The following is a 26,823-nucleotide window of genomic DNA, read 5'->3' on the forward strand; positions in this document are numbered from 1 at the left end:
CTGGATGAAATTAATCATCCAATAATTGTGGCTATTATCGGGGGTGTCCAATTTTGCCCTTCTTCATTTATGCATTGCTACTATTTTAAATTAAATGCTCAGATGAATGATTTAGTTTATACATACTTAATCTTATGCTTTCTGATATTAAGCTGACAATCAGATCGTCCTTATTACATACATTATCATCCATGATAAGAATACTTGAGATGATATCTCCAAAGCATTTGAGTTGTAGTTGATTTTCTGTGTTAAATAATTCAGATTCAGATTATTTAATGACCACACAGTCAAGCTGGTGGAATTCATGTTCAGTACAGGATGTTACACAATGGGCTGATTCCCGTCAAACATAACATAAAACACAACAACATACAGTATACAATACATGCACGAGGTGGCTATGTGATGTTGTCATAGAGTGTTCAGAGTTCGAATTGCATGTGGGTAGAAAATGTTTTTAAATCGTGATGTTTTGGCGGGCAGTGAGCTGTAGCGCCTTCCTGACGGCAGCAGGTGGAAGATGTGGTGAGCTGGGTGGGAGGGATCAGAAATGATTTTCTTCACCCTTGACATGGACCGTTTGAGATTGAGTGATTCTTTTGATGGTAGGGGAGTGCTGATGATTTTGGATGCTTTGTTGACAATGCGCTGTAGTTTATTACGGGAGTGAGTGTCTAAACTGCTGTACCAAACTGTTATTGATGAAGTGAGCATGCTTTGGATGATGGCTGTGTAAAATCGGATTAGGAGATGTTTCCTCACAATTGTACTCCGATTTAGCTGGAAAGAATGGCGAGAAGATTTACAAAGATTCTGCCAGGACTCATCTGTCTCGGCTACATAAAGAGGTTAGGCAGGCTGGGACTTTATTCCTTGGAGTGCAAAGGGGCGATCTTAGAGCGGTGTGTAAAATCACGAGGTAAATAGAATTAATGCACAAAGTCTTTTTCCCAGGGTAGGGGAATAAAGAACAAGAGTACATAGGCTTAAGGTAAGTGGGGAAAGATTAAAATCGGAACCCGAGTGACACTCTATTTTCATACAGAAGGTGCATATATGGAAATAACTGCCAGAGGAAGTATTTGAATTGGGTACAATAACACATTTAAACCTAATTTGGGCAGGTGCAAGGGTAGAAAAGGTTAAAGGGAATAAGGGCCAAATATAGGACGAGCTTAGATTGGCACCTTGGTCGTTATGGCTGAGTTAGCAGAATCCACTTTTTTTGGTATAAATGTAATGTTTTGCGAAAACATGGCATTCAGTCCCATGGAACTCTCGGTGGCTTTTCAAAAGATTTAATTGTGAGGAAGTTACCAGAGAATAAAGTGGATTGGAAAGATTAGAAAAAGATTGACAACTGTCCTGCTGTTAAGCAGTGATATAGACTTACGGCTAAACATTGAAGGGGAAATTTTGTGATTGGCATTTCATTGATCATATTGGAGGTTATTTAGTGGCACAGGTGTGTATTGAGCGCAGTTTTTTTTAAATCTCTGAGCTTAGTACAATGAATATTGGAAAATTAAATGAAAATGTTCGATAAATTAAATGGTTTCTGCAGTGACTGCAACACAAACACAAAGTTAAAACTTCAGGTGGGTGACCTTTCATCACCGGTTTAACACTCCTGAAATCTTTCCTTGATTTTCCGTGTTACTAAACGCTATCTGTAGCTCGTTTTTATCCCACACAGTGGTTCATTTCTTGAGTCACTTTCCAATGTTTCATTGCGTTATTTTGGGACACTTTGATAGTTCTCATTTGGCTGGAGCTGTGTTAATTTTACTTCTAAGAGCTTGTTATGGTTCAAAACTGACTTCAAGTCTCTCATTAATTTGTAAGTGAGGGTACTTGACATCAAGAGTGCATTTTACTCTGTGTGGCATCAGCGACCCCTAGCAATGCTGAAATCGCCACAGATCAAGAGGAAAACTATCCAGACATTGCAGTTTTGCGTTGCTAATCCACAAATATCAGATTGTTAACCAGTGGTCCAGGTCATAATATTTTCCATGTTGCAAAATATTTTCAATATTATGCCAATCTTGTAGATTTAGGCTGTCTATTATAATGATCACTTTTCTTCATTTTTCAGTCTTCAGTTTATTGCGTTTGATACTGAGGCATCTCATGACATTTTACGTGTGTGGGATGGTCTTCCTGAGAACGAGATGCTTCTGAAAGAAGTTAGCGGATCTCTTTTTCCTGATAATATCCACAGCACCCTCAACATTATCACAATCCAGTTTGACACTGACTTCTTCATCAGTAAATCGGGATTTGCTGTCCAGTTTTCAAGTAAGTATCAGGTTAATTATTTATTTCCATGTAAAGTGCATCCCCTTTTTAGTGTGGGAAGGATGAATGTGTACTTTAGTTAAAAAGACCTTCTCAGCAGGTTTAATATATGATTAAAGTTTCTAAGTCCATAACTCCCTTAAAGTGACAACAGAAGTAGTTAGACAAAAATGCTGGAGAAACTCAGCGGGTGAGGCAGCATCTATGTAGAGAAGGAATAGGCGACGTTTGAGTTTCTCCAGCACTTTTGTCTACCTTCGATTGTTCTAGCATCTGCAATTCTTTCTTAAACAGAAGTAGTTAGAGTGGTTAACAACTCGTATGGTTTGCTTACCTACACTGGTGGGGCATTGCATACAAGAATCAGGAAGTCATGATGCAGCTTTATAGGACTTTGTCTAAGCTGCAGTTCTGGTTGCCCCATTATCGGAATCATGTAAAGGCTTTGGAAAGGCTGCAAGGGAGGCTTACTAGAATGATGCCTGGATTAGGGGATATTAGCTACTCAGTTGGACAGACTTGGGTTGTTTTCTCTGGAATTCCGGAAGTTGAGGGGAAACCTCGAAGAAGTATATAAAATGGAGGGGCATAAATAGCGTAGACAGTCAACCATTTTCTCAGGATGGAAATATCAAATGCCAGAGGGCATAGATTTAAGCTAAAGGGGACTAAGTTTATCGGAGGTGCTGGGCAAGATTTTTACAGAGGGTGATGAGTGCCTGAAACGCGCTGCCAGGGGTGGAGATTGTCAGATATAAGACTTTTGGATAGGCATAGGGAGATGCAGGGAATGGAGGGATATGGACTCTGTGCAGGCAGATAAGAGTTTGCCTTGGCATTATGTTCAGCACAGACATAGTGGGATGAAGGCCCCTATTCCTGTACTGTAGTGTTCTATGTTCATGGAAATAAATCTAAAGCAAATATAGAAATATTAATATGTGCAAAGTAACACTTATCTGATATTTACATTATTAAACTATTCTCATTTAAACAGATGTACATACTGAAAGTGTTTGTTGCAGTTCTGTTCATTATTATTGATGCAGTTGGTGACAACAGGAAGTTTTAGTTTTCAAGCAAATTCCGAGAAAAAGAACAAGGCAAAAAGTGTAAACAATGTTGGCACAAATATAACGGTGCTTTGCTGAATCAATAGATGGCCACCCACAGCCCTTCAGCATAGTGATCATTCTACACACTAATCTCTCATGTAGGAACTTGATGAAAGCCTTCTGAAAGTCTGCATGCACTCTCCCATCTACTCTACTCATATTTTTAAAAATTCCAGTAAGATTGATATGCATGATTTTCCTTTTATAAATCCATGCTGATTTTGACTGACCCTATTGAAAAATACAACATGCTGGAATAACTCAGTGGGTCAGGCAGCATCCCTGAAGAACATCCCTTCAGACTGCTCAATCCTGATGTTCTGATATTTTCCCTGTTTTCTAAATAGTCTGCTGTGGCATCTTTAATAGTAAATTCTAGCAGACTTCTACCCAGACTACAATTACCTCTTGTCTCATTCCCTCCATGTTTTAAATTGTGGAATTATTTTGGCTACCCTCCAATCCATAGGAATTGTTTCCAGGAGTTGTTTCCAGAGTGCTTTCAATTACACTGAGATGTCACCACTGATGCCACTGTTAATACCACTGATGCTGATTGTCATATCCTTTTGCGAACTGTAACATTCCTGCATCTCATAACAACTAAGCTTACTGTTTGATTGGTATTCAATCTAACCTCAAGATGCTCACTGTCTCCATCACTATCACGTAATGACTGCAGTGTCAATCCTTGGAATGTACTTCGGCAATCCTACTGTTGTAGGTAATGACCAGGAAAATTCCCGATGGTTTTGTCTATCCCCCACGCTACAGAACTAAGGTGCCAACTGTACACGCTACAGAACTAAGGTGCCAACTTTATCCATTTCAGTCAAGCTGTGGAAATAATTGAAGCCAATGAAGAAAAACCTATGTTCAGAAAATCTTAGTTTGGATGTTGCTAAAAGATAAAATCTTAGGGACAAATGGAATAGAGAATTTCAGAAAAGTGAGGTCATCTTAGGAAATTAGAATGGCAGGTAACAAGGGCAGTACTGTAGTAATAAAAATAGGAAATGCTAGAAATGAGAGTTCTGGCTACATCTTTGGGAAGAGAAACAGAGGTAAGGTTGAATCGTGTCAAGAATGCTTGCTTGTTTTATGTTCAGACACATCACTAGATGCTCACTGAATGATTATGTCCAATGCACCTCAATGCAACATGGTGTGATGGCCACCAAATGGATCATCTCCTGCTTGCGGCACGGGCCTAATCAACCAATTGGATAAATGGTGGCCACACACAATGGAGATTGCTGCTTCCTGATATTTTGCGTCATCACTGTTTCTGCAACTGCCGCAGAAAGAGAAGCTCCTTAAAGTCTAATCACCTCCTTTGTGACTGCACAATGATACAGCCAACTACGCGCTTGCATTCAGCTCCATTTTAGGCATATTAATTAATTGGTGTGCAAAATGCCATAGCATTGCATCTGTATTTTCGCCAGATTTTACTTTTTTCAGAATTTTATAAGCAGCAAATATATTAAATCGCAAAAAGTTATCCAATTTCTTGGCAATAGTTCTTTAATTACACTTCACATGCTGAAACAGAACAACATATTATATTCTAATAGTTAATTAAATGCAGTTTGTATTTTCTTTATTATCTATTTTAAAATAACAATTCTGAAGAAATTAATTATGCTTTCAAGCACTCTCAACATAAAGGATTGTTATCCTGAGAGTGACTAATCTTAATCATTTACTCTAAACCTTTTGTCATGCTTGGATGCTTTCTTAATGTCATCAGCTGGTTTACAATTAATCTGTTGGCTATCTTGCACTTTTTAATGTCGCCCTGTTCTGTGATCCGTGCCATCCTTCACCTGAAGCATGCATCTTCCCCCCCCCCCCCCCCCCCCGCCAGACTACATCACTGACATTGATTTTTGAAGCATTAATGCCACGTTGCCAACAGGTGTTGCAGCTGTAGCATGCATTGTTTAGTTTCGAGATACAGCGCGTGAACTGCTCCTTAGGCTCACCGAGTCTGCACCGACCAGCAATTCCTGCACATTAACGCTATCCTACACGCGTGAGGGAGAATTTACCCTTACACCATGCCAATTAACCTAATAACCTGTGTGCCTTTGGAGATGTTTACGTAGATTTCAATCCAGATTTTATGCAGGCACTTGAAATGTGGACATGATGCTTGTCTGGCCAAACCAGGCGTCCTATTTGAGGAAGGACATCCTAGTGATTGAGGCAGTGCAGCGTAGGTTCACGAGATTGATGCCTGGGTTGGTGGGGCTGTCATATTAGAAAGGATTGAAAAGACTAGGCTTGTATTCACTGGAATTTAGAAGGGTGGGGGGGGAGATCTTATAGAAACATATAAAAGGACTAGACAAGCTAGATGCAGGAAAAATGTTCCCAATGTTGGGCAAGTCCAGGACCATGGGCCACAGTCTTAGAATAAAGGGGAGGCCATTTAAGACTGAGGTGAGAAAAAAACCTTTTCACCCAGAGAGTTGTGAATTTGTGGAATTCCTTGTCACAGAAGGCAGAGGAGGCCAAATCACTGGATGGATTTCAGAGAGAGTTAGATAGAGCTCTAGGGGCTAGTGGAATCAAGGGATATGGGGAGAAGGCAGGCACAGGTTATTGATTGTGGACGATCAGCCATGATCACTATGAATGGCGGTGCTGGCTTGAAGGGCCGAATGGCCTCCTCCTGCACCTATTTTCTATGTTTCTAAGAAGGGTCTCGACCTGAAATGTCGCCCATTCCTTCTCTCCAGAGATGCTGCCATCCCTGCTGAGTTACTCCAGCATTTTGTGTCTATCTTCCAATTCATATGGTTCTTACTTAAATCCGTTGATTGAAAACATTGCCTATTCTGTTCTCAAACTCAAGTGGGAACAGCATGTATTTGAGCCCAGATTCCTGCCAGGTTTCATATACACCATTTGGCAGCAAGAAGTTGACAAATTATGGTATCATTCAAGGACTAAAGGTTGGCAGAGATGATCAGGTGTGGAAATAGGAAGAAGATGAGCCCATTCCAGAGAAGCCCATAGGAGTACACCTGCTTCTTATGGTTTTCAAGAAAATCTGAAATTAAATTTCAATCTTGTCAGTCTGGATCTCTTCCAAGCCTAGGGGGGAAGCCATTTTGCCTGCCCAGAATTCTGACAAATACATTCACTTGGTCCTAGTGAACCAGATCTGCACATATAATGATGGATCCCGATTCTTCAGGCATCTAGCCCCTCTGTTCACTAGAGCAAGTGAAGATCAACAGATGGAGAGAAGGAACCTGGAAAAGAAAGGCAAAGACAAGTGGTTTCATTGCTCACACTCTGTTTCTGTAAAGAAGAAATGTATATTTAAATTTTATTTTGCTGTACAGAGGGGTTTTGTATGTTTGCTCTCATTTGAGAAAACTGAGCCTGCTTTGTCCATGTGTTCATAGGCCCAAGAAATTGTCACAAATAATATTTGTCCCTAAAACTACCATCTGTTTCCAAGACTGAGCTAATTGTCATTTTATGTTAACATTTGCGATAAGCAACAATGATAATTGCACTTTAAATATATAATGTTGTAGAGTATTTTGGTTTGCCTGAAGGTCTCTATAAATTACAGGCTATTTCTCAGTATCAGAGTTATTCTAAATGAGTCAATAGCAGAGATACATTAGAGGTACCAAAGACTGTAGAACATTTATCAGCCATAATTTGGATACAGTGTGGAAACAGGCCCTTTGGCCCACTGAGTCTGCACTGACCAGTGATCCCTGCACATTACCACTATCCTACACACACAACTTTTACATTTATACGAAACCAATTAACCTACGAACCTGCGCATCTTTGGAGTGTGGGAGGAGACAAAAGTTCTCAGAGAAAACCCACGCAGGTCACAGGGAGAAAGTAATTTTGTACAGACAGCACCCGTAGTCAGGATTGAACCTGGGTCATGGGTGCTGTAAGGCACTCTACCGCTGTGCCACTGTGCCATGCATAACATGATATATTTTTTTAAAAGGGCAATAAAAATTATGTAAGGCAATAACTTGCCATTCCCATTTAAAAATTGGCATTGGCAGACATTTACAAGTGAGCAAAACTCACTTTTGGGAACCATATCTGAGGATGGATTTGGAAAAGGTCCAGAGGAGGTTTACAAGAATGATCCCAGGAATGAGTGAGTTAACATGATGAGCGTTTTCATGGACTCAAAATGAACTGCACTGCCCTCATCAGCCAGATTGGTCAGACAGATGTCCCTCTAACAAAGGTCTGGTGACTACCTTTGATTAATTCCTGCCTTTCCAAGCATGGACTAATCCTGGACCTATTATTTTCCCACCAAGAACTTCCCTACAACTGACGTTATTATTCATTGTCTCCCCGCAAGAACTTCCTTACAACTGAGCATATTATTACTCAGTTTATCCTTGTCCATTTTATTTATTTTTAAATATTTGCAGCAAATGAGATAACATTATAACTGGTTATATTTCCCTTTTTTTTTTACACCCTTAGGCTCTGTGGCGACAGCTTGCCGTGATCCTGGTGTACCTATGAATGGGAGTCGCAATGGAGATGGCAGGGATCCAGGAGAGACTGTCACCTTCCAGTGTGAACCTGGTTATGAGCTTCAGGGTGAAGAAAAAATTACCTGCATCCAAGTGGAAAACCGATACTACTGGCAACCCAGCCCTCCTGTATGCATTGGTGTGTAATTTAAAATGTTCTCTTTTATCTCAATAGCTTGGTGGCAGTGTGAGCTGCGATGAGGATGCTATGAGGCTGCAGGGTGACTTGGATAGTTTGGGTGAATTGGCAGTATAATGTGGGTTAATGTGCGGTTATCCACTTTGGTCGCAAGTACAAGAAGGCAGATTATTATCTGAATGGTGTCGGATTAGGAGAAGGGGAGCAGCAACGAGATCGGGGTGTGTTTGTACATCAGTCACTGAAAGTAAGCATGTAGGTATAGAAGTCAGTGAAGAAAGCTAATGGCATGTTGGCCTTCATTGCGAGAAGATTTGAGTTTACGAGCAAGGAGATCCTACCGCAGTTGTACCGGGCATTGGTGAGACCCCACCTGGAGTATTGTGTGCAATTTTGGTCTCCTAATTTGAGGAAGGACATTATTGCTATTGGGATAGTGCAGCATAGGTTCACCAGGTTAATTCCCGGAATGGCAGGACTGACATATGATGAAAGAATGGGAGCAACAGCAGGAGGAGATTAGCAAGAGATAAGACTGATTGGCTCTAGCCCGAGTGGGAGGAGAGAAGTGAGTCAGAGCGGTGAAAACAGTTGAAAAGTAGTAGCCAAGCACAGGCAGACTTTAGTCAGAACTGCTGTAGATTTGGGAGCAACAGCAGGAGGAGATTAGCAAGAGATAAGACTGATTGACACTAGCCCGAGTGGGAGGAGAGAAGTGAGTCAGTGCCGGGAAAACAGTTGAAAACTGAGGAATTTGGTTTGTAAATTGGTAAATCAGGCAATTTATCAGTCAATTTAAGCAAGACTGCTCTTAGGGAGCGGCAGTGAGTGAGCGGCCTTGTGAGAAAAGTGTGAGTCTTTGGCTCGAGAGTCTTCTGAGGAGAGGAGACCACGCAATACGCTTGAGAGGTAGAGACGAAAGAAGGAGATGTCAGGCAAGCTGATTCAGTGCGATGCTTGCAGTATGTGGGAGGTCAAGGACACCGCTGGTGCCTCTGGCTGCTACAAATGCAAGAAGTGCATCCAGGTAGAGCTCCTGAAGGGCCGTGTTGGGGAACTGGAGAAGCAAGTGGATGACCTCCGGTTCGTCCGAGAAACGGAGTCTTTCCTCGACAAGTCCTACAGTACGATTGTTACACCTAAGGTACTGGAAGAGAGAAGGTGGGAGACAGTGAGAAAGGGAGGGAAGCATGGAATGCCAACGTCCCCGGGTGTTGTACCTCTTGTGAACAGGTTCACCCACTTAGAAGCTGTCGGGACAGAAGACGTGTTTACACTAAGCGGCGGACTGGCTTGCGATGCGAATAGGGCTGTTGAGCCAAAACCAAAAAGGCCTAAGGCAGGCAATGCCATTGTAGTGGGAGACTCCATTGTGAGAGGTACGGACAGGGGTTTCTGCGGCAACAGACGGGATGCGAGGATGGTGTGCTGCCTTCCTGGTGCCAGGATCCAGGATGTCACGGACAGAGTGCAGAAAATCCTCCAGGGCGAAGGTGAACATCCGGAAGTGGTAGTGCATGTCGGCACAAACGATGTCGGAAAGAAGGGGATGAATATTCTGCAGCGTGACTTTAGAGAGCTCGGAAAAATGCTAAAAAGCAGGACCTCCAGGGTTGTTATCTCCGGTTTGCTTCCAGTTCCTCGTGCTGGCGAGAGCAGGAACAGGGAGATACGGGACCTGAACATGTGGCTGAGGAACTGGTGCACGGGGCAGGGATTTAGATTCTTAGATCACTGGGATCAGTTTTGGGGTAAGGGGGAACTGTACAAAAGGGACGGATTGCATCTTAACAGGTGTGGGACCAGCATTCTGGCAGGCAGGTTTGCCACTGCTACACGGGTGGTTTTAAACTGAATAAGGGGGGTGGGGTGTCGAATGGGATAGTGGAGGATGGAGTTAAAGGGAAAGGGTTTCTTAAATGTGTGAGCGTAGAGACAGAGGGGTGTAAAATGAGGGTAGAAGCAATAGGTAGCAAGGTGAAAATTTCCTTTTGCTGGCAAATCCAGGGCAAAAATCAAAAAGGGCCACTTTTCAGCATAATAGTATAAGGGGTAAGAGTGTTGTAAAAACAAGCCTGAAGGCTTTGTGTCTCAATGCAAGGAGCATTCGTAATAAGGTGGATGAGTTGAATGTGCAGATAGCTATTAATGACTATGATATAGTTGGGATCACGGAGACATGGCTCCAGGGTGACCAAGGCTGGGAGCTGAACATCCAGGGATATTCAATATTCAGGAGGGATAGACAGAAAGGGAAAGGAGGTGGGGTAGCGTTGCTGGTTAGAGAGCAGATTAACGCAATAGAAAGGAAGGACATTAGCTTTGAGGATGTGGAATAGATATGGGTAGAGCTGCGAAACACTAAGGGGCAGAAAACGCTAGTGGGAGTTGTGTACAGGCCACCTAACAGTAGTAGTGGAGTTGGGGATGGCATCAAACAGGAAATTAGAAATGCGTGCCACAAAGGTAAAACAGTTATAATGGGTGACTTCAATCTACATATAGATTGGGTGAATCAAATTGGCAAGGGTGCTGAGGAAGAGGATTTCTTGGAATGTATGCGGGATAGTTTTCTAAACCAACATGTAGAGGAACCAACGAGAGAGCAGGCTATTCTAGACTGGGTATTGAGTAATGAGGAAGGGTTAGTTAGCAGTTTTGTTGTGCGTGGCCCCTTGGGCAAGAGTGACCATAATATGGTTGAGTTCTTCATTAGGATGGAGAGTGACATCGTTAATTCAGAAACAAGGGTCCTGAACTTAAAGAAAGGTAACTTTGAGGGTATGAGACGTGAATCGGCCAAGATAGACTGGCGATTGATTCTTAATGGGTTGACGGTGGATATGCAATGGAAGGCATTTAAAGACTGCATAGATGAACTACAACAATTGTTCATTCCAGTTTGGCAAAAAAATAAATCAGGGAAGGTAGTGCATCCGTGGATAACAAGGGAAATCAGGGATAGTATCAAAACAAAAGATGAAGCGTACAAATTAGCCAGAAAAAGCAGCCTACCAGAGGACTGGGAGAAATTCAGAGTCCAGCAGAGGAGGACAAAGGGCTTAATTAGGAAAGGGAAAATAGATAATGAAAGAAAACTGGCAGGGAACATAAAAACTGACGTCAAAAGCTTTTATAGATATGTGAAGAGAAAAAGATTAGTTAAAACAAATGTAGGTCCCTTGCAGTCAGAAACGGGTGAATTGATCATGGGGAACAAGGACATGGCAGACCAATTGAATAACTACTTTGGTTCTGTCTTCACTAAGGAAGACATACATAATCTGCCGGAAATAGCAGGGGACCGGGGGTCAAATGAGATGGAGGAACTGAGTGAAATCCAGGTTAGCCGAGAAGTGGTTAGGAAAATTGAATGGATTAAAGGCTGATAAATCCCCAGGGCCAGATAGGCTGCATCCCAGAGTACTTAAGGAAGTAGCCCCAGAAATAGTGGATGCATTAGTGATAATTTTTCAAAACTCTTTAGATTCTGGAGTAGTTCCTGAGGATTGGAGGGTAGCTAATGTAACACCACTTTTTAAAAAGGGAGGGAGATAGAAAACGAGGAATTACAGACCAGATAGTCTAACGTCGGTAGTGGGGAAACTGCTAGAATCAGTTATTAAAGATGGGATAGGAGCACATTTGGAAATTGGTGAAATCATTGGACAAAGTCAGCATGGATTTGTGAAGGGTAAATCATGTCTGACGAATCTTATAGCATTTTTCGAGGATGTAACTAGTAGAGTGGATAAGGGAGAACCAGTGGATGTGTTATATCTGGACTTTCAGAAGTCTGGTGGGACTATGCCTGCCAGGATGTAGAGGCTGTCAGTGTTTGTTGGTTTGAGACAACCTGTGACAAGTCTGCAACACCTGGAGTATTGCGTACAGTTTTGGTCTCCTAATCTGAGGAAAGACATTCTTGCCATAGAGGGAGTACAGAGAAGGTTCACCAGACTGATTCCTGGGATGTCAGGACTTTCATATGAAGAAAGACTGGATAGACTCGGTTTGTACTGTTAGAATTTAGAAGATTGAGGGGGGATCTTATAGAAACTTACAAAATTCTTAAGGGGTTGGACAGGCTAGATGCAGGGAGATTGTTCCCAATGTTGGGGAAGTCCAGAACAAGGGGTCACAGTTTAAGGATAAGGGGGAAATCTTTTAGGTCCGAGATGAGGAAAACTTTTTTCACACAGAGAGTGGAGAATCTCTGGAATTCTCTCCTGCAGAAGGTAGTTGAGGCCAGTTCATTGGCTATATTTAAGAGGGAGTTAGATGTGGCCCTTGTGGCTAAAGGGATCAGGGGGTATGGAGAGAAGGCAGGTACAGGATACTGAGTTGGATGATCAGCCATGATCATATTGAATGGCAGTGCAGGCTCGAAGGGCCGAATGGCCTACTCCTGCACCTATTTTCTATGTTTCTATGTTTCTATGAATGGGTCGACTAGGCGAGTATTCACTGGAATTTACAAAGATGAGAGGATATATTATAGAAACATATAAAATTCTTAAAGGATTGGACAGGCTACATCCAGGAAAAATGTTCCTGATGTTGGAGGACTCCAGAACCAGGGGTCACAGTTTAAGTATAAGGGATAGGCCATTTAGGACTGAGATAAGGAAACATTTTTTTCACCCAGTTGTGAATCAGTGGAATTATCTGTCACAGAAGGCAGTGGGGGCCAATTCATTGGATGTTTTCAAGAGAGTTAAATTTAGCTCTTAGGGCTAACGGAATCATGGGATAGGGGGTAAAAGCAGGAATGGGGTACTGATTTCGGATGATCAGGCATGATCATATTTAATGGCGGTGCTGGCTCGAAGGGCCAAATGGCCTATGCCTGCAACAATTTTTCTATTTTCTATGTTTCTAGAATATTGTGTTCTGCCATAAATAAACAATTGCTGTGACTTCTTCTTCTGGAGTCCACATTACAAGATTAGATATTGTCCAGCCAGAGCTGAACACACTTCTCAGCATCGTTATTGTAGGTGGCGAGATCGGCAGCTGTGCATTGGTTTTCCAGTTGAGGGCATTTCAGCAGGTGTTCCATTGTTTGTGGTTCAATACCACATTCACAGGTGACATCATTGGAGTTTTTTCCCCAATTATTTAGAGACACCTTGGCTCTGCCAACACCAGTTCCCAATCGATTGAGGCATTTCCATCTGGCCCCACTTGGGTCTGCACCAGGAGGGAGTTGCTCATTTGCCGTTAGACCCATGGTAGTTGAGAGAGGTATAGTGGATACTCGATCACCCCACATGGAGACTTGTGCTTCACTTGTTGTAATGCCAGCCTCAAGAGGAGTCATACAGTTAAGAAAACGTTTCCTCGACTTTAGGCCTTGTCTGGACGAATATCGGATGTTGTTCATCTGTTATCTGCTGCTGGCGCTCCTTCATGCTGGCTCCTGGTCTTCTGTTGTCTGGTGGGACTATGCCTGCCAGGATGTAGAGGCTGTCAGTGTTTGTTGGTTTGAGACAACCTGTGACAAGTCTGCAGGAAGCATTGGGGGCTGGGTTTGCTTTCTGTAGGACCTGTGGGCTAGCACCCCATCTTGTGTTGATGAGTTTACTAACAACATTGTTGCGTGCGCTTATTGTCACCCTAATCTTCTCAACATGGGTCTTGAAGGTAAGACATCGGTCAATGGTTACACCAAGGTAAACTGGATGCTCACAGTGCTCCAATGTTGTTTCAGGCCAGTTCACCTGAAGTTGTTTCTTGACCTCTCGGTTTCTCACAAGGAAGGCACACACCTGTGTCTTCGATGGGTTTGCACGGAGGTGGTTCTCCTCATAATATGGTGTTAGTTAATTGAGAGCATCGGTCAGCCTTTCCTCTACTACTGAATAATCAGTATCTTGGGCGGCAACACCATGGTCATCAGCATATGCGAAGCCCCAAATTCCATTACTTCTTGGTTGGCCATTAGTGTAGATGGTGAAGAGTAATTGCTGTGTGAAAGCTGTTTACATGGATATGTGGAAATTATCAGTTATTCCTGTTCACAGCAGCATTTTCAATATTTGGGAAATGGAGTAAATCAAGTTCATTTGAAGGGTGAGAGAGCATCTTGTAGAAACATAGATAATTCTTAAGTGATTGGACAGGCTAGATGGGGGAAAAAATGTTCCAGATGTGGGGCTAGTCCAGAACTGTGAAGTCCAGAATTCACAGTTTAAGAATAAAGGATAGTTCATTTAGGACTGAGATGAGGTAAACCTTTTTCACCCAGTTGTGAATCTGTGGAATTATCTGCCACAGAAGGCAGTGGGGGCCAATTCACTGGATGTATTCAAGTGAGAGTTAGATGTAGCTCTTGGGGCTAATGGAATCAAGGGATATGGGGAGAAAGCAGGAACGGGATACTGATTCTGTGTGATCAGCCATGATCATATTGTTTCATGGTCATATCTATGTTTGTCAACATTTTCTGCAGATTGCACTAAGTAACAGTGTGTTGATCTCTGCTTCATTGGTTATAAATCAACCAGTTGTAAATGTTAATTATATATATTCCCAATGCAATAATAGGACAAGATTTAAGTACCTTTGTGTGGAAAGTTGGTGATGAATACTTGAAAAGATTTATAGGCATATTGATTAAGTAATTGTGTCATCTGCATTGTAGGAATCCAATTAACATGGAGTAGTAATATGCCACAGAAGATGGGCATGTCCTCAAAAAATATTTTGGTTCTGTTTTTACCATGGAGAAAGACATACAGACTATGGAACTTGGGAGCATTAATGGAGATACCTTGAGGATCTCGAAGACTTGTGAACATTGATAAATCTCCCAGTCTTGATCATAGAAACATAGAAAATAGGTGCAGGAGGAGGCCATTCGACCCTTCGAGCCAGCACCGTCATTCATTGTGATCATGACTGATCAGATTTATCTGAGGGCACAGGACTGGTCTGCTGGGTTTAAGTAATATACTCAATTGCAGAAAGGTGGAATATTCACCAGCTTCAATGAAGCCATGGAGTGAGTTAGTCCACAGGATTAGATGTCTGAAATACATGTATTTTAAATAATACATAATTCCTCTGCATTAAATGAGCGATTTTGAAGCATGGTTTTTAATTGGATGATAATGGGTAAAAATGGGGACTTGACAAATTGTGAAGATTCAGATATAAATTGTTGTTTTAAAATTTGGATGTAATGTGACTAAGTGAATAAAAACAAAAAGAGGTGCCAAAAATGTATCAATGATATTAATAATTAGAAGGAATACTCCTGTGTGCAAGATCGTGTAACCATTGTAAGAGTTACTGGCGGAATAAATACAATGTTAACATTTAAGAATAAATTCAGTTGATAGTTGAGTGAAAGGGGAGTAAAATATTATGGACACAGCATTGGTTTTGATTAAGAAAGATACTAACATGACAGTTTACAATACAATACAATACGGCTTATTTGTCACATTGCACAAAAAGTGCAAGTGAAATGGATATGTCAGCAGCGATACAATGATAAAGCGATACAATGACACCAACACAGATGGGTTGATTCTTTTGCATTGTGATTTCTGTGCATGTATTTCTGTTGTATGATTTTTCTGTTCTGCTTTTTCTGCCCAATATGTAAAAATGAAGATGCCCGAAGTACTTTAAGAAATTGCATTAATTGCACTTACTTAATTTACATATTTCACAATGCCACACTCAGTAATTCCTTTAAACTATTTTTTGCCTGTAATAGCCTCAGCATTTCCTTGAAACCAACTAAAGGGTCATCTTAGTTACCCACATCTCTAGGTTTAATAGGCAGAGATCAGAGGGACATTTTTCAATGTTCCTTTTTATCTGATTCTACCTCTGTGAATACATTCTCTTCCTTAAAGGTGCTATGCGATAGCTGTTGTTTTTGGCACTTTCACTTTAACTTCACCTCAATACATTACACAGCTTAACCTCATCAATTCACATGTAAATGGAGATGATAGGATTTTATTTGTCTTTTGCTCAATTAACCATGTTACATTTTAAAATGTCCCAATATCAATCGTGAAGATGGAAGGAAATAAATTGCCAAACGCATTTAAATTGACATGAGCATTGAGGCAGTCGACATGAATGATTGATTTCCACCGTTATTAGTTCAGCACCTTCACACTATCATTATTAGTAAATAATTCAAGCAATGTTGTAAATGAAACTGATTTATTTAGGGACATCTGTTATTTAAGAAAAAAAACTATCTTGAAGTTAATAATGATTCTTACCTAATAAATGAAACAGTGACAACATTTCCTATTTACTGGAAAATTAAATAATATAGCACCGGAGGCCAATCACATCTGTGTTGGCCTTTGATAGAATAGTTCATTTTAATCTATACTCTAAACATCCAATATTCTGGAATATAGGGATTTATTTCCATATCTCAGTGTGTTTCTTAACACCAATAAATTCTGAATCCACCAACATTTAGGAAGCATGTTCCAGATTTAATCGTCCTTTCTGAAGAAACCTCTCTTCATCTTCCTTTAATTATTTTGCCCAAGATTTTAAATATGTGCAATCTAGTTATTATGTCTTCTACAAAAATAGTCAGAGGAAACAATTTCTCCCATTTTACTGATCAAATGTCTTCATAATTTTGGAAATGTATGTTACATCTTAAACTTATCAACTCCACAGAGAATAGCTTCAATATCTCTCCATATAACTGAACTCCTTAATGTCCTCTGCAATAGCAACTATTAATTTTATTTTGTTTAGTTTATTTTAGTGTAGAGATACTGGAAACTGGTACTTTCTCCCACTGAATCCACAGTGGTCAGCGATCACCCGTATACTAGTTCTAACCTACATACATAGGGACAATTTTACAGAAGCCAATTAACCTACAAACCTGCCCGTCTTTTGAATGTGGGAGGAACCTGAAGCACCTGGAGAAAACCCACACAGTCACAGGAAGAACATACAAACTCTATACAGACAGCACCCATTGTCAGGATCAAACCCGGTTCTCTGCCAACTGCGCCACCTCTGATTTCTCAGATTTCTAATTTCTAATGAATTTTACATTTTATCACTCATTTTGTAACAACACCCAACATGAGTATATTGGGCCTTAATCTTCTCCAGGTCATGTCTATTCAATATCATGTGGAAACTGCAAAATATGTGCATAATATGTGACGCACTTCACCATCCATCAGTTACGCAAAAAAGCTTTTGTGAGCTCAAACTTTATCTTAAAAACAAGTTTATTAATGAAACATTTTTAAATTGGCATTTAATGACAAGCTGCCCTGTTCTTGTCTCTCTCAAGGAGAGCTATGTAATCCAGAGTCAGCCATATTTATCGTAATGATATACTGAATAGTACCGCCTTACTTGATATGGTATTCAGAAGTCTCATCAATGCCCTGCAAAATTGGTAGTAGAATTCCAGAGAAGCCATTGTACCTACTTCCCAATTACTTGCTCTACATATGCAGTATGCTAACATCTTGTGTTTCACATGTAAGGACACCCTGATGGCAGTATTTTATAATCTCTCCATTTAAATCCTATTCTGGAGTTCTCATTGGCCTACAATGTCTGTGCTGAGCCTGGTCAAATTAAACTAAGCTCATCTTCCAGTACATGTTCTAGACCCCTCCATTCACTGCCTCTTCTTGTACCTGTCTAAATGCCTCTTAAATGTTTGATATCTGCTTCTGCCACCTCCCCGAGCGGCCATCCAATATTTAACATTTCCACTGGGGAAAACATTTTCAATATATCTAATTTTTAACCCAATCAATGACTCATAATTTAATACATTTCTATCAGTTCGCCCTTCAGCTCCAGAGAAAGCAATCCAACTTTGTCTAACCTCTCCTTGTAGTTTATTCTATAATATCCCGATGAATCTCTTTTGTATCCTCATCAAAGCCTCCACATCCTTCCTGTAATATGGTGACTAGAACTACATATAATACTCCAAATTTGGCCAAACCAAAGTTTTATAAAACTGCACCATACAGTGGCATATTTTGAACCATGCCCCGACTGATGAAAGCAAGCATCCTGTACGTTTTTTTTTTAACCATCTTGTCTACATGTGTTGCGATTTTTAGGGAGCTATGGATTTGCAGTCCCTCTGTACAACAATGCCTTGAACGATCATGCCATTTTCACCCTACGGACAGCTTACAATGGCCCGTTTCCTTTATCATTGTTTTTTGCATATCTTTCATTCATTATTCTTTATCTCTCCACATCACCGTCTATATCTCTTGCTTCCCTTATCCCTAACCAGTGTGAAATAGGATCTCGATCCAAAACATCACCCGTTTCTTCTCTCCAGAGTTACACTGAGTTACTCCAGCTTTTTGTGTCTATCTTCTGCCATTTATTTGTATGCTTTTCTGTTGCATTTGACCTCACAAAATGCAAAACCTCACATGTGCGAAATAAATGCCATCTGCCATATCTCCAGCCAAAATTCCAACTGATTTATATCCTGTTGTATCCTATGACTATTCTCCTCAATATCTGCAATTCTACCAATTTTTGTGTAATTTTCTTGTTAATCACACCACTTACAATTTCATCCAAATCATTTATTTATTTGGGTTTGTTAATAGGTTTATTATATCACAAACATCAAAGGACCCAACGCTGACCCCCCCCCCCCTCCCCCACCACCTCCAGAGCACCATTGGTCATAGACTTCCACTCAGTTACACCCTTCTCTGTCTTCTGTACACAGTCTTGACTTAAAATATTGACCTTTCCTCTGTCTCCACAGATAGAAACATAGAAAAACAGGTGTAGGAGTAGGCCATTTTGGCCCTTCGAGCTAGCACTGCCATTCACTATGATCATGGCTGATCATCCAAATCAGTACCCCGTTCCTGCTTTCTCCCCATATCCCTTGATTCCATTAGTCCTACGAGCTGTATCTAACTCTCACTTGAATACATCCAGTGAACTGGTCTCCACTGCCTTCCGTGGCAGAGAATTCCACTGATTCACAACTCTCTGTGTGAAAACGTTTTTCCTCATCTCAGTCCTAAATGGCCTACCCCTTATTCTTAAACTGTGGCCCATGGTTCTGGACTCTCCCAACATCTGGAACATTTTTTCTTGCATCTAGCCTGTACAATCATTTAATATTTGTTTATGTTTCTGTGAGTTCTGCTCTCATCCTTCTACATTCCAGTGAATACAAGCCCAGTCAACCCATTCTTTCATCATATGTCAGTCCTGCATTCCCAGGAATTAACCTGGTGAACCTACATTGCACTCCCTCAATAGCAATAATGTCCTTCCTCAAACTAGGAAACAAAAACTGCACACACTAGGTGTGGTCTCATCAGGGCCGAGTACAACTGCAGTAGGACCTCCTTGCTCCTAAACTCAAATCCTTTCGCAATGATGGCCAACATGCCACTAACTTTCTCCACTGCCTGCTGTACCTGCATGCTTACTTTCAGTGACTGAAGTACAAGCACACCCAGGTCTCGATGCACCTTTCCTTTGCGGCCTGACCTGCTGAGGTCCTCCGGAAGTTTTTTATCTGAAGAATGCCGGTCCTTCTTGCTCATAAGTATAACCTCCTGCTCCATCTGCTATGTTTTTTTTTTTTGCTCATTTACTTAACCTACCTATGTCAGCTTATTTACATCCTGTCCTTAACTTGTCTCACCTATATTTGTATCATTGCCAAATTTGGTTACTTTATATAAGTTATCATTGTGTACTGTGAATTGTAAAAGCCCAGCATTGATCCCTACGCAACATGTATCAATCTTCTCTCGATTGCCATTTTGATGAAAGATTGGAAAAAAACATTTTTACGTATTTATTGACGTTCAGAATTTTTTGTGTCTCACGTGGCCTGCTGATAATGTAAGCCATGCGCATCAAATCTGGTTTTGACCTGGAGGCCTGGAACTTAATTTGCTGTGTTCAAGAGCCCTCCACAATTAACCCTGGAAGCACATACCAAGCACCCACCAAAAATAAAACTTGCCCTGCACATTTCTTTTCACTTTGCCCCTCTCACCTTCAAGCTATGCCCTCTAACATTTGATATTCCCATCACGAATAAAAAGGTTCTGACAGTGTACCCTATCTAAGCCTGTAACATTTGGAAACAATTCTTCATCTTTATTGCAAAACATACTTGGCTAATAAATTATGATTATGATATGCTGAGTAACAATGTTGTGGCACTGATAATTGTCGTAATTAGTTAACTTTGGCCTACTGTGGCAGAGTGTATTAACCAAAATAAATACAGTTGAAAGCTAAAATCTTCAAGGCACTGAATATTCAATAGATTTTTTTTCAGTGCTGGCTTTAATCCAAGTTATGTACACTGAAGACGCAGGAGGCTGCAGATGTGGGAAATTGACGTAACAAACAATGTACTGGAGGAATTCAGCAGGTCAAATTTTATATTGGATAGAAAGGAACCATAAGATAGACAAAAAATGCTGGAGTAACTCTTCTCAACATGCAGCATCTCTGGAGAGAAGGAATGGGTGATGTTACGGGTCTAGACATTTTCACTGACATTGACTGTTCCACCTGCTGTGCTCTAGTAGCTTGTTCATTGTGTACACTGCTGTCTGCATAATTAAATGATATTTTCTAACCAAACAAAAACAATAATTTATTTTGATATTTCCAAACACGATTTGTTCCTTATTTTTGCAATACTTTAACATACCCAATTCTTTACTAATCTGAATGTACAAATGAGCAGGCTAAGATCTGTCACTGTGTTCTTAGTTTCTAAGCTGTTTCACAGCACACAATTGAACACATTTAAGCATTACAGAAATGGTCAAGAGTTTCCACTTTCACTGAGCCTTTTGGTTGGAGCCTCCCTGTTATATGATTTTTGCTTATCCCTTGCTGTATCTTTTACAGATCAATTAAATTTGTTTGATGTGTTGCTGGCTGGCATGTACAGCTTGCTTTGAGTAACAGGTTACATGCATGAATAATAATATGCTTTCAAGCCTAAAATATGCACTTCTAAATGTACTTTTTATCTGATTCAACACTATCAAAGAATCTCAGAATGACATGGTACAGAAGGAGGCTATAAAAGCTTTTGTGCCAGGTCCAATTAGACCCTATAATAATGGAGCTTAAATATCTTAGGTAGACAAAAGTGCTAGAGAAACTCAGCGGGTGCAGCAGTATCTATGGAGTGAAGGAAATAGGCAATGTTTCGGGCCAAAACCCTCCTTCTTAAATATCTATTGTTGTACCAGTTGATTTACTAGAATGGATTTTTAAAATTTGTGCATTACTTACAGAAATAACTATTAGCTCAAGACGTTGTTCACACACCCTATTCCTTCTTGGAATCAGCAAAAGCATTTTTAATGTATCTGATGACTTAATCAGCCCATTCCCGGTGTATTATGTAGGGCTTAGCTTACAACGCACACCTCAATTTAAAAAAAAGTATGATTTTCACTTTCATATTTTACTGCATGGAAAGTTCATCAAAAATATCACCTAGAAAATACAAAATGTTTGTCTCACAATAAATTTAAATTAATCAATTTGTTTTTTTGTGTCCGTCAATAAAATGGTGTTTATTTTTATTTTATTTTTCAGCACCTTGTGGGGGCAACCTGACCAGTTCTTCAGGATTTATTCTTTCACCAAGCTACCCGCACCCCTATCCACATGGCAAGGAGTGTGACTGGACCATCACTGTAAACAATGACTATGTCATATCTTTGACATTCATTAGGTAATTATTTTTCATCCTTCCAAATAATGCAATTACATTCCCTTTAAATATCTACTATCAATTCTGTCTGCCAAGGTTCGTGTGGTGGATATAACAAATATTTGATGTTCATGCACTGGGAAATTTAACATGAGGAAAGTGATTTCAGATCACCACAGGGCTGGGGCGTGCAAAGTGCAATCAGCAATTTAGATTACCATTGATATTGAATAAATCCTTGGGATATGTTGAAATTGCGTAAGAACAGGATTCCAGCCCATTCAAAAAGTCTCTCAGCATTCACTTTCGACGTCCCAGCATAAAGAAAGGATTTTTGTTTTAAGTATATTGTGAAAAAGCATACTCCAATACATTGTGGTCTTGCACCAATAGAAATGGGTAAAACATGAAATGACAATCTTAATTCTGTCCCTTTGGCAGAAGGTAACAGATAGACTGATTTTAATGTTGTCTGTGGAACACACCTACTGATAATCCATAGGTTCTCTTTTTATGCTGGTCATCGGGTCCTGACTCCCTTTTAACTGGAGGTCTATACCGAGTGTCCATAGTGGTTGTATCACTAATGGTGAGCAATATCCATGCACAGAAGAGCTCATAATGACAACTTTAAATTAATCTCTTCATTTGTTTGAAATAAGTACATCTTGTTTCTATTGTAACACATGTAAATCATTCTGATGTTATTTGTAATGCATCTCCCTGCATTGATTTTGGTAACGCGTCTAAATGATCCATTTTGATTAATGTGAATTCTTTGTCATGTTGTCTGCTGAGGAATCTCATTTCCTAATATCTGCCAGAGCTATTCAATTGAGGTCAGGAAACTAATATGTTCATTTAAAAAATGCCCCACTGTTCAGATAATTAAACATTGTTTTGTTGACAATGTACCAAATTCAAAGAATTAATACGTGCTTGATTAGACCTTATGGTGTATGAGTGGTCTCCACTCAAAATCATGTTGGAATGGAGGGCGGCATGGTGGCACAGCGGTAGAGTTGCTGCCTTACAGCGCTTATAGCACCAGAGACAAGGTTCGATCCCGGCTATGGGTGCTGTCTGTGTGGAGTTTGAACGTTCTCTGTGACCGTGTGGGTTTTCTCCGAGATCTTCGATTTCCTCGCACATTCCAAAGACGTACAGATTTGCAGGTTAATTGGCTTGGTATAAATGTAAAAATTGTCCACAGTGTGTGTAGGATAGTTTTAGTGTGCGGGGATCACCGGTCGGCGCGTAATCGGTGGGCCAAAGGGCCTGTATCTCTAAAATAAATTAAACTAAATGCAGGGATATTGAAAATGTAGAAGCTCATCTGTACCGAACAAGATCTAAAAGAAACACCACTCAATGTACTTTCAGTTCCAGAACACTTAAATGTAATATTTTGCCTGAAGGACCTCATTGGGTAGAGCTTCTGTTTAAATTGTTCATTCAAATGTTGATGTAGAATTTGAATCTCCAAGTCTTTAGATAGAGCAATCACATCTTGTACTACCAATTGCGCCAAAGTGGCTTCTATATTAAATTAGAATCAATCAGTCAATGTTCCAAAACGATAACTCACTGATTATGCTCTGGATTGTTTCATTTACCAGATTTTTTTTTTAATTTACTGCTGAATGCTGTTTCTCAATTTTCTGAAATTATGCAATTTAATTTGATGACCCACTGAGTCAAGATGCATTCAATTAGAAAGATAGTTTTCCACTAATTATCAATCTGTCATGCATGTTTGGTTCTAACATAATTATCACCCAGAAAATTACTTTATGATTGATAGTTGAAGAAAACAGTATTTAGTAGTCACAGGACCTCCAGTCCTATAATCTCCCACTAGTGGAAACATCCTTTCCACATCCACTCTATCCAAGCCTTTCACTATTCTGTATGTTTCATTGAGCCCCCCCCCCTCATTCTTCTAAACTAAGGCAATTGATACTTGCATCACAAAAGTAAATTGATGGATTTTTAGCCAAGTGAGTGTGGAAGTTATTTGATGCAGTGAACCATGAAAACAATGAAAATATTCATGGGCATACACTCCATGATCCACTATCAGCAGAAGTTTATTTTTGTTTTTACCCGATAGAACATGGAAACTCGCCATTAGGTCCAATGAGTTCATGCCACCCATTTTTATGTTATCCTACTTTCTCACCTACTTCCTACACATTAAGAAGCCGATTCATCTAAATCACGCACTTCTTTGGGAAGGTTAAATAAAACTGGAGCAATAGAGCAAATGGCACATGTGATGTGCTCCTAGGTTCTTACAGATCTTCTGACAAAGTTATAGTGAACAACAACAGGAGAAAAATCCAGAAAAAAACTGACTTCAGTATTTTTCTCCCTTCAGGAAGATGCAGTATTCACACTTTGTTCGTTTTGTGAGTTATTTTGCAAGATTAGTGCCTCTACAAGATTAGTACGTCCCTAAAGTCAGACTCAGCTGTGAAAACTGAGCCACAGACCCATGCTCTCATTTTTTTGGTAAAATTGCACTGCATGCAGTTATTTTGTAATGATAGAATTGCATGTTATTAATTGATTTGGCTTCTTAATGTTAGATTTTACATAAGATTGAAACAATTATTGTATTTAGCATTGTAGTTTAATCTCTTATGTTTACTTAATTGTGGATCGAGGGAGTGTGCTATTTGCCCTTTTTAGTCAGACTTCCTTGCAGTATTATTACTAAGCAATCAAAAATTCTTGACTGTATTTTACAATGCAGGAAATACTTAGCAGATCAGGAACAATTAATGGAGAGAAATAGGTAATATTTATAAATTAATAAGTTATATATCAGATTGCCCCAATAACCTTGGAACTTATTTATAAATTAGCAAATAAAGTGACTAAATGTGGAAATATTTGTAATGATCTAACTGTGCAGTGTCAATATGAAGATTGACAAAAAATGCTGGAGTAACTCAGGACCATTCTTCAGAGATAAGGAGACTCAGAGATAAGGAGAAGTAAGGTGTGAAAGGAGACAAAGTGGATGAAGCCCAAGAAAAATATAGAGGAGAACTTCATCAAAGTAAATAATGTGTTAATAAGTCAATAATATAAATAATATGAAGATCAAGACCCCTGGCACCTCCAGTTTTATGGCCTTGTCTACCACCAATCCAGTTAACAGACTGGGTTTACAACTGTTTAGACATGTCAGCAGATCTAATCACCTCTGCTTTAAAAAAAGTAATGATACAAATATTCAATCACGCATCCAACCTGTATATTACCTCTGGTAAAATAATGCAGCTTCTTGAAAGATCGAAGATTATTACAACATCTTTGCTTTTATGCTGCTAGTTCCTTTCAGATTTCATCTGTCAAAGCTGCTGGTTCTGCTTTGCACTCGTTCATCAGTTCTGATGTTGATGTATTGTTTCACAAATGTCTTACTCTGAGCACAGAATGTTGACCATTGCAGTTTCCATCACCCAGGGTTTCATTCGTTTTGGAATCTGGGCTTCTTGCATCACATACATGCATTTTAGTTTTGTTTGTTTTAATCCTCTGGCTATTTTTAATGCTTGCAGTTAAAAACAGTGGGCAGTATCTCTGAACATGCTTTTTCAGGAACCAGAAAAGATGTTGCCATTTTTTAAAACATTTTTTTATGGATTTATTTTATTTAGATTTCTGTGAACATTGTGTATTGGAATGCTGAGGTCTTGCTGTTTGTTATTGCACTCTGGTTATTTTATAGTTGGGATGGCCCGACCCTTGGGAGCCACCACAACACTAACATTCAGTATCCTTCCAGGATATGTAGAGTTGTACTGCATAGCCGGCTGTCTTCATAGAATTCTTGCAGTTTTCTAAACTGCCAACATAATTTCTTTCTTCTGTCCAATTGTTAAATACCTAAAAAAAAAAACTAACAAAACTTGACTTTAACAATGAGATTTTGGCTGTCCTTAATTTACCCACATATTTCTGAATGCCTTCGAGTTATTTTGTGAATGAATGATGTTTGTTCAGAACTCTTCATCGCAATCCTTGTTTGGCAGTGAAGGTTTTCTTTTTCCTTTGTTCATCCGAAATTACCTCCCCTTTATCAGCAAGCAACAATACTCCAACAGCTGTTGGTAGACTAGATTTGACACCCCGAGCCAACTGTGCTTCTGGCCTGGCTTGCTCTTTAATTGAAGAGGAGAGGTTGTTCGCAGAAACGGATTCCAGCTGTCCCTTCTGACAGCAGGGTGCACCTGTGCCACAAGCGAGTGTATAATCCCAGCAGTGAAGATTTATACAATGTATTATTTTGTCTTTTTAATTGAAACTCGGAGCAAAAGAAAACAAATGAAGCTACCAAATCACATCATCAATTATGCATCCTGCGTTTAATAATAAAGCATCATTTCCAAGGCACTCGGGGAGGTGGACGGGAGAGACTGAAACATGTAGGCAATCCAGCACTGCCCCATTATCCTCCTTGTGAAAGTAAGAGCAAACTGCAGTCAGTGAAAAGTGGGTACTTCTCTAGCTTATTTATCTCCTATTGTCCTGGATGTTCAACAATTTCAGCAGATGTACCTTGATTAAAACACCTCTTATGAGATGTTCAGTTCTATATAATTGTAATAGGGGACTCTATAGTCAGGGGGTCGGATAGGCGATTCTGTGGACGCAGACAGGAGACCCGGATGGTAGTTTGCCTCCCTGGTGCCAGGGTCAGGGATGTGTCTGAACGTGTCCAAGAAATCCTGAAATGGGAGGGAGAGGAGCCTGAGGTTGTGGTACATATAGGTACAAATGACATAGGTAAAAAAAGAGAAGAGGTCCTGAAAGAAGAAATTAGGGAGTTAGGTAGAGAGTTAAGGAGAAGGACTGCAAAGGTAACAATCTCAGGATTACTGCCTGTGCCACGCGACAGTGAGAGTAGGAATGGAGCGAGGTGGAGGATAAATGAGTGGATGAGGGACTGGTGCAGTAGGTATGGATTCAAGTTTC

The 26,823-nt window shown here is 40.1% G+C and overlaps 1 protein-coding gene across 1 annotated transcript in view; it reads left to right on the forward strand.

Moving 5' to 3' along the window:
* csmd3 (CUB and Sushi multiple domains 3) overlaps positions 1-26,823 on the forward strand; it is a 751,933-nt gene that overhangs the window by 395,532 nt on the left and 329,578 nt on the right. Inside the window, 3 exon segments of the mRNA XM_033020379.1 lie at positions 2,102-2,304; positions 7,917-8,108; positions 21,717-21,855. Coding sequence (XP_032876270.1) covers positions 2,102-2,304; positions 7,917-8,108; positions 21,717-21,855 — 534 coding nt within the window.

The sequence above is a fragment of the Amblyraja radiata genome, chromosome 4 (assembly GCF_010909765.2).
Source record: "Amblyraja radiata isolate CabotCenter1 chromosome 4, sAmbRad1.1.pri, whole genome shotgun sequence".
NCBI lineage: Eukaryota > Metazoa > Chordata > Chondrichthyes > Rajiformes > Rajidae > Amblyraja > Amblyraja radiata.